This window comes from Anoplophora glabripennis, unplaced genomic scaffold, assembly GCF_000390285.2.
Source record: "Anoplophora glabripennis isolate ALB-LARVAE unplaced genomic scaffold, Agla_2.0 scaffold40, whole genome shotgun sequence".
In the NCBI taxonomy this organism is placed as follows: Eukaryota; Metazoa; Arthropoda; class Insecta; order Coleoptera; family Cerambycidae; genus Anoplophora; species Anoplophora glabripennis.
The window spans coordinates 1650337-1659644 of record NW_019416268.1 but is presented as its reverse complement, the minus strand read 5'-3'; the positions used below and the strand labels follow the sequence as shown (position 1 = coordinate 1659644).

Sequence of the window (9308 nt, the reverse complement as noted above, 5' to 3'; positions counted from 1 at the left end):
GGGCAATATGAATGCATTAGAAAGAGATAAGAGACCCAGATAGCATCCAACATATTTATCTGAACACGCTCCGGCTCCAGTACGGTAACTCAAAAAACTTAACCACCAATCACGATGTTGTTTCCAGAAACGCGTTAAAAAATGCTGGGTTTGCTGAAAATTTCAATAATGGAATAAATGATGAAATTATATTTGCACCACTAGTATTTTTTAAAATCAAAAAAAAAATTAGGAATGATAAAGAGATATTACACTACGTAAAGGTTTTCCAGTGGCGTGCTCTTTTTGAGAAAAGTACTTAAAAATATTTTGAAAACAAATAAAAAATATAATTTTAGAGACAAAAGTAATCTATTTTTTTATACCTGAAGTCTATTTAGATATTTTATGAATATCTAAATTATAACTGGCTATAAAGATAGGTACAATTGTATAATATTTGTCATGTCAAGTATTCGATTATTTTTTTCTTCACATATTTTTGTATAAATCAGCGGTCAAATGGTAGAAAGCTGAACACAAGTACGAGAATGATACTGTTTTACATTATTGCTGTTAACAAATTCTAAATATACTTCTTTATTTTAAATACCTACTCCAATAGTATTTTCAAACTTCATTAATAACTCCCAACTGATCTATCTCTGGTTTTATGGTAATTGTTTTATAATTACGCAAAAGCTGATATATCAGCGTAGGAGTAAATGGACCATGGTGCAAACAATCAAGTCGGAACAGATTTTTATAAAGCCAAGGTTTTTCCAAATAACAGATGTACTAAATAACATTAGTTCTGAAGTTAATCATCATTATTCTATCCATATAAATTGATAGTAAATGGAATAAACGTGTCATTCATTAAAATTTATTTATACATCATGATTTCAATCAAAGTGTATGTTGCACTGGTGGTTGTATTTTTCAGCTTCGACGGTACCAGTGCTTGTGTAAGTGTTGACAAAATAGGTGGTGATAAAAAAGGGAATCATAATTATCTTATATTTGAAGTTAAAGAAAAATGTTAAAATAACTAAATACAGTCATATCGTCAGACTTAAAACTGTAACGTTTTTAGTTTTTGTTGTACTCAATTTCTACGTACCTATCAAAAGTATCAAAAAATAATTTTAAATGATGTCGGTTAATTTTATAAAATTGTAAAATTTAAAAATAGAAATAATTTACTCAAATTTGAACGGAAAACGTGTGATTAAAAAATTAAAACTCCCTTTTTCTCGAAAACGATTATCTACTTAGAACAGGAGATCCCTTTTTTAAGGTTGCCTAAAGATCTTTATGGTAAAAATTAATTTTTTTAAAAACCATAAATAAAACAGTTCTGATCAATTTCGCTTAAACGCTTTAAATCCTATAAGATTTTAGGATTTTAATATTTTTTTTCTAAGAGCAGTTTGTTATCAATAATGAAAAAAATATCTTTGAGGTTATATAACTCACTTAATATTCAGTTTTCGTAAAATTGTCATAGGAGCTGGTATTATTATTTTTATGAGTGGATTTCTGCCTAAAATTCTTCCTAAATGGTTTTGCTTAGTTTCCAGATACTCTGTACTTTTATTATTATTTCCGATTTGAACACCTATAGCAATTTAGAAATTCCGGCGCCTATGGTAGATTATAAAAATAAAAGGAATACCATGAGTTTTGTAGGATATTTCAGAAATTTAGACAAATAATAAATTATATTTTTCATTTTAAATTATATTTTTTTTAACATTTTAGAATGGCTACACCCTGAAATTGACCAACATTAAGAACTGCGATCCTGATAACGTTCTAAAAATGGCAGAAAATTTTGAAGTGATGTTGGACAAGGACTGCAATTTGGTCTATTCAGGATGTGTCAATGTTACTAAGCCTATAAAAACCAGTCCGGTAGGTAAACATATACATATTGAAATTCAGTTCCAGTTTAATTTCGTTCAGCGTCAAAATTTAAAAACAGATGTCCTGAATTCTAACCCATCAAAATTTTAGTGAAATCGTTCTTAAGGTGAAAATTTCAAAAACAGTAGATAATCATCTCGTTCGGAGAGGGCGCTGGTTGTACTATTGGCGGACATTTGTACATTTAATTACAAATAGAAAATGTATAGACGCAACACACCATATTCGAAAAGACGAAAAGCCAAATCAGTTGTTAAAAATGTACAAAATATAACGTCAACAATTTTGCCCTTCAGTGACGTACAATTTTTTACGCAGGTTTGCGCCACAGCATATACAGTCTTTATAAATGATTACAAGCCATATGACAAGTACCTAATTTTGTGTGGAACAGAATTTTATTTCCTTCTCACTGGCAAATAAATTTTGGTAAAATTAAAACATTAAAATCTATGTTACATTAAAACATAATACACAGTATGGATTATATTGGACACTATTTGCAAATAGTAAAATGTTTAAATACCGTTACTGTTTATTACACACAGCTGGCGAGCTGTGGAGGATCCCAGCACACTGAAAAACGATGCGCAGCCTTCTACGTGCGTCTTATCTGAATTTGCTAGTTTACATTTGCTGTGACCATAATGGTGTTTTTCCTAAGTTCGTGCAGAAAATCCAGAGACGTTTTCTATAACTAAAATTAACATAGAGTTGTCATTTTCGAGTTACAGGGTCTCCAGAATTTAAAAAAAGAATAATTATTTAACATTTTTAACTTCTAGATCGCTTGAGATATTTTAACCAATTTGTATATGTTTTTTTAGTTATTGAAATACAAAAAAATGTAGCTTTTATAGATAAGAAGTGACAGAACTATGGATACTACCATGTCTTCGTTTACAAAAACGTTGTATCACCCTGCATTCCAATCAAAATTTATCTTCATACGCTTAACTGTAGGTATTCTCTTCATTATTTTCCCTTCACCATTTAGCGAGAAAATTGATTTTCTTAACAAGTATTTTTTGATATAGCATAATTTTACCTTAGCGTGCTAGGAGTTATAACAAATAATGAATTAATTATATTTTTAATGAATAAATTATATTTTTTTTTGTCATTTTGACAAGTATTGTAAGTACATAGTTATATTTTAGTGCAAAATTTAAGCTTTTTAAAAAGTAAATAAAGTAAAGGTTTCAATTCTTTCTACTATCATTAAGGTCACTTACGCAAATAGCAAACTGACAAATATGATTTATGTTTATGTTATGGTCTTGCAGACATAGAAATTGTTATTAAGTTAGGCAAATTTATGCTAAAAGATTTCATAATCGTCTAATTTTGCCTCGGAAAACTGTCACAAACTTTCTCAGACGACTTGTAGAGTCAAGATCGTTTAAAAAAAACACCAAGTACGGGAGGACCTTTGACGGTTAGACCAGCCCATTTAGAAGAAGCCATATTAAAAAATATTGAAGATCGTCATACATGTGTTATAGATTTTGTTGTTTACAAAGCTCCTATTGTATGTATATGAAGAGCAATTACGAGAACGAATTATAGCTAATCCAAACAAATTCAACTTTTTTAATCTTATCAAATGAAATCTACCAGAAGTTTAGGTATACCTACAAGTATTATCTAATCCTCAGATAAGATTCAATTTGAAGGCTATTTCCAATATATTGCTCCTAGTTCATTATTTGTTTTATTTATCTGATAGCTTCTAATATAGTAATAGGTATCATAAAGATACACCTGTCAAGATAATAAATTTTTGTCTTTAAACAGTATAAAGGATACGATAAAAACGTGTAGGCACAACAAATACAGTACTACTTTTTTGTCGAAATAAACAACACCCGTTATTTGTGAAAGTTGATTTTTTTTATTTTATACCTACCAACGTAATGAAACTATATACCAAATGTTAAAAATATCTCAAGCTGTTTAGAAATTGAAAATGTTAAATTGATAATTTTTTTATTTTGGAGGCCCTATAGCTCGAAAACGACGGCTTTAGGACTCTATATTGACTTAATCCATAGAATCCATAGAATACATCCCTGGAATTTCTGCAAATACTTAGCGAACGCTCCGTATATATTATAATCATACTTGTGAAGTAAATATGATTCTTTCATATATAATTTTTTCCTCATATTTTATAACATAAAAATATATTACTGATTTTTAGGGAACGTATTTAATGAAGAAACCCCCTTTACCAACCTTAGATGGAGAGGTGGATTTCTGCGAGGTTATAGCAGGCGGCTTACCAACTATTAAAGAAACTTTGGCTGCTATGGGCGCACCGAGCAAATGCCCTGTTGCCGCTGTAAGTTGACTTTTTGCCTACTTCTTTGAAAAATACAGAAACTCAAAAATGAGTGAGGTTTTATTTTACTCATAATTTTCACTGTTATACAGCGGCGCAATATTGAGTGGTCTTATTTTTATAAATAAAAACCGTTTTTTAGGAGATGATTTTAAGGCCTCCAAAGAGAACTTACTTACGTAAAGAAGAAATTTCGAATTAAATTTGCAAAATATGAAATTAAAATAGGGGTGCCTTGGGATCTCGAGAAGGTTTTTTTTTCATAATCAACAAATAAATACAATTAAGTGTTCTTTTTATAAAATTTTCATTTTTTTAAGTTGAAGTTAACTTCAAAGAAACTTAAATTTTGGGAGAAATAAAAAAAGGATTTAGTGATTATAATAAACACTACAAACGTAATAAAAAAACAGTTTAAGGAAAAAGAACCGACAGTTTGTATGCATATATTTGATATATTTTATCATTAAAACAATATTTTTTTTATTTATCTATACATTTGCTATAGTTCTCAATATAAGAAGACAAGTAGGTAAGTAGGTAAATATTGTTTATCTATTTTTTTAATCTACACTTTACGACTCGAGTGTTATTGATTTATATTTTAAGGTATAACTTTTACCATATTTTGTGATTGTTTTATTTAAATTGTTATACTAGCTTTATCAACAGGAAAATTTCATTAGTAAAAATTTTATATAGCATAAAGCTGGACTTCCATGACTGAATCTATCTTTAACCATAAGTACTTATTTCAATTTGCACTTAATGTTACAATTTTCCATCACGAAAGTTCTTTTTGTGGCCTCACAAATCTACACCTAAAAAACGGTATGGGTTCTATACTTCTTTATAAAAATATGATCACTTCTCAGCAGCCGACGCTACAGTGTTTTCTAACCAGAAACAAAAATATCACACTGATTTATTATTCTAAGGTCCGGTACTTTGAGTCTCGGTTAAAGGTTGATTAACTGATCAGGGGATTAGACTGATTTATTTTATAAAGTATAATCACAGTCTAATCGCCTTATTTATTTGTAACAAAATAATATTATGCAGTGTCGGGAAGCGAATAAACCTATTTATAATAGATCAAGTTACCTTAATACAATTTTGAGTCCTTAAAAACTTAAGGGTATCCAAAAAAATCTATTTTTTTACCTAAGACATAGAGGTTACTAGGGACATTTTAAACAGTCTTCTCTTTCACCATATTTTTTACACACCTATTTATTTATTTAAAAAATATATACTTTTTGTATGTAGCGAAAATGTACCTTTCCAGAGAAAGATGGAATTAATTTTTTTTACAGCAACCGTCAGATGCTGTTTGTTGAATATTTGCGGGGACTTAATTTAATTAAACTTCAGTTATTTGCTCAATTTGTAACCGAATTGAATTTTTTACGATGTAGACCAACTTACCTAGACTTAATTTAAAATTCCTTCTTGATACGAGACATATCCACAAAGTAAGAGTAGGTACTGAGACTCTGATGCTCTGTGGTTTTTGTGTTCGACAAAGTTGGCAACATTGCATTCAAGGTCAATGCGTTGGGACCAGAACGCGCCGTCATTTGTCTCAGTCAGTTGAGAACTGTTGTTCTAGTGGCGTGTTGAAATGAGTACCGCTATTTCGAATTCGTCCAGGTGAAGAATTCCTTGACTGTATTGTGACTGGCGATGAAACGTTTGTGGCCCACTATACTTGAGACGAAGAGACAATCAATGCAGTAGCGACATCTGTCTCCAACATCTCCAAAAAATTCAAAATGTTGTCTCGGCCCGAAAAGTCATGGCAACTGTGTTTTTGGACCGTAAAGGGAGTTTCCTCATTGACTTTTCGTCCCAGGGAAAAACAATTGATGCTGCCAACCCTGAAAACACTACGGATGGCGATACAGAACAAAAGAAGGAGAACACAGTCAACGACGCAAAGTAACTCTTGCATTCATTCGATTGGAACATTATCAACCACCTGACACCTTCTGATTTTCATCTTTTCTCTTCTTTGAAGGTGTTTGTGAGTGGTGAAAGCTCATCCCTTAGAAGGCGACTAGTCGAAAAATAGTGCTTGATGTACCTTTCTGAACATACTGCCGTTTCGAAATTAAAAAAATTGAGTACTCTTATTTTGTGGATGTGCCTCGTATATCACATTGTAAATTTAATTTAATTTCGTAAAAAAATAATTTAGGTGCAAATTCAACAAAAAAGTCAAGTTAGTTGTTTTACACTGTTCCCGAATATCGGCTGTACTAAGATAACTTGATTCAAGTCGATTTATTGCCACCTAAGGAAATTGCTCTTGAGATTTGGCGCATTCATTACCGGACACTTTTTTATGTAGTGTCAAATGGCTAGAGCCAACCCTGGCTTAAAGTTATTACTTTTTGTAGAAGAACTACTGCTCCCTACCAAACAAAAAAGTCAACATAGGACTGTTCAAAAACCAGTTAGGGTTGGCAGCAGGCACAAGCACTATGAAGCTGATGGCGAATCACGACTCTGGAAAAAGCTGTTTAGAAATGTCTATCAATATAAGCAAGGCAAGAAAAGGTTAAATAAATTTAAAGTTGTGTTTTAAAACTTGTACCTATTTGCATATCAATTTTTAAATATTTCTTTTCAATTTTCCCTGGAAAACTGTACCTTTAATATGGTGAATAAAATGTGAAAATGATAAAAAAATATTAACGCATAGTATAAATAATAATTTTTATTGTCAATAAACATAATTAACAACGTTTTTACGAATTCGTAACACTAGAAATTATTTTGTACTTTTAGTCGCAAAGTTATTGTAATTATAATCGTCGTCTATGCGAATCTCAGTGGCAGTGGTGCATGAAACTATTAGGTAGTTTGCAGTCGTCAGTAAGGATCTAAATTGAACTGTGTCATTAATATTGAAATATTATATGCATTTTTCTATCCATTGCAGATTATTATAAATAATTATATTTAGTCAGTTAGGTCCTATTTATATTTTCTAAATTAAAAGATATTAAAACATGTTTAAAATTTTGAATTACTATTTAAAATTACAGAACTAAAATAAAAACCGTAAAGTTTACCTTTATTTTAAAGGCAGACGAACTGGTCCAAATATAAAATTACTGTATTATAAAACTATACTAACATTAGTCTAAATATATAAAATTTAAAGATTCCGCGACAAGCTAGCTTCTCTACATTTGAAAGAACTCAAAATAGATCCCTGAGGAATCCCTTAGTGTTTATCGATGCAATGTACCTATTGTATTTCTCAACAAAGTAATCACAGTTTGATTTAGCCGTTAAATTAATATAAACTTCTGTCAAAGAATTTAAAAGTTGATGTAAAGATTTGTCATCATATATATTTTTTTAAACTGAGTAGAAAATGAACTGAGCTGTACCCACATATTCATTTATATTAAATTACATGAATCTCAGATTCATAAATTATTGTTAAAACTTTATTAGTCTTTAACCTGCCTGTCATTATGACAAGCATTCGTTTCTTGACAAACAATATATCTGAGCCTTGAAAACATTTATCTGCAGCTTCACTTTTTATCATCCTCTTATACTTATCAATTCTCTTGAAAACTTTGCTCGTCCTTTAAAAATCGATTTAAATAACTATATATTGACTTCTAAATAATTATCACGCTAAAATTAGCACAGCCAAGTAAAGGATCTCTAAAATATTCGACAATGTTTTTAATTAGTCTTACAGTTTGTCACACTACAGATGCATCTTCTATTGTTTCTACAGTATCCTTTGGATCTACATCGTTTGAAGGACTATTTACATTATTACTAAGTGTGTTACTGTCTTGTACACTAGCTTCTGGGCAGACATTGTTCGAGGAACCTGTTTTGTCTTTGGTGGTGGTAATGTCTTCATCCACTTTCACACTGCTGGTGCTACTTCCACTACAACTAGGATGCATACTGGAAGGAACCGACAGTTCCGGGTCTATGACCCTGACGGACTTTAGCTCGGGAAGATTTTGCTCTTGAAGGAACTCCTTGGAGGGAGTTTTGAATATACTGGTCTCCTGAAAAAAAAGGTCCTCTTAGATCTCAAAGACAAAGGACAGGTTTCAATCTAATTGATTTCTAAGTATATTGTAGATTTCGAGGTATTTCGACACATTTGGTGGTATTTCGAAGTTCTCAACGTATTTCTAATGCTATTTGATATATTTTGAATATTATTCGATCTATTTTACTGTATTCCACAAAGGAAAATTAAATTTTTAAGCCTTCTAAAGCAGGTCCGATATATCTTGTATTCTAAAACTGTTTTGATTCATTTTATTTCTGAATCGCTTCAATGTATTTAGAAGTTTGGGTGCTTTTTGAAGAATTCTAAAATCAGTTTGAAGAATTTTTATGGATTTTGACACTCTTTTGATGTATATTTCCTGAAGCTATTCCAAGGCGTATTTAGTTTTATTTTGAAACGTTTTTATTTTTTCATTTTTGGTGCCTTGTAAAGGCGATATCAAGTATCTGCTTTTGTTCTGAATTATTTCCTTCACATTTTCCGTTCATTTCTTAGTAACTTTTCAAAATTTTCTTTTACGGACTATTTCATGAACTTGCGGATCTCTCTAAAGAGAGATGGTAATGTGAATAAAGTAAAAAGAAGGAAAACATTTTTTACTTCGAGGTGACTTTGATGATTTTCATTTGGGACCATTGTCCACTCTATAGACTATTTTCAAAAGAAATTTCATGGACTTGTTGAGATTCTCGGGGGACAAAACGGGTACAAGGGTGGAATTTTAAATGAGAAAAAGAACAGGTTTGGTCATGTATGAAACGGGTTTTACCTCATAATTTGGACAGCAATGGCTTTGCTTGCATCCTGGTCCTTGGCAAGCCATCAAACATTCAGGTTTGAATTTATTGGAATTCAAACTCTCCGTGCTTCCGGTTTCCGCGAAAAACTCCGGCTGGATAGTCACCTGAGTGATGCCCTTTTCAATAAGGAACTCCTTCACTTCCTCCATGATTTTGTTGTAGACCTAAAGGAGAAGAGAGGATATACGCTTCT

The 9308-nt window shown here is 31.0% G+C and overlaps 2 protein-coding genes across 5 annotated transcripts in view; one reads left to right on the top strand and one right to left on the bottom strand.

The window, feature by feature from the left end:
* The first annotated feature begins 908 nt into the window (after positions 1-908).
* On the top strand, positions 909-6951 carry LOC108903268. Of its 2 annotated transcripts, none has more exons than XM_018705382.1 (4): positions 909-947; positions 1744-1896; positions 4112-4252; positions 6655-6951. In XM_018705382.1, exons 2-4 carry the CDS (start codon positions 1804-1806, stop codon positions 6817-6819), a joined length of 399 nt encoding a protein of 132 aa, XP_018560898.1. In that variant the 5' UTR covers positions 909-947; positions 1744-1803; the 3' UTR covers positions 6820-6951. The 2 variants fall into 2 exon arrangements, with proteins under 2 accessions (XP_018560898.1, XP_018560897.1); XM_018705381.1 differs by lacking the exon at positions 909-947 and adding an exon at positions 1282-1299 and having other exon boundaries at positions 6655-6950.
* Positions 6952-6959: 8 nt separating this feature from the next.
* The window catches only part of LOC108903266 (zinc/cadmium resistance protein), a 32910-nt gene continuing 30561 nt past the window's right edge, over positions 6960-9308 (bottom strand). For all 3 annotated transcript variants that reach the window (XM_018705379.2, XM_018705378.1, XM_018705380.1), the window contains exons 7-8: positions 9085-9279; positions 6960-8304 (exon numbers count right to left, since the gene is read on the bottom strand). In XM_018705379.2, the coding sequence (XP_018560895.1) occupies positions 7984-8304; positions 9085-9279 (516 nt within the window). In that variant the 3' untranslated portion in view covers positions 6960-7983. The remainder of the gene's footprint in view (positions 8305-9084; positions 9280-9308) is intronic.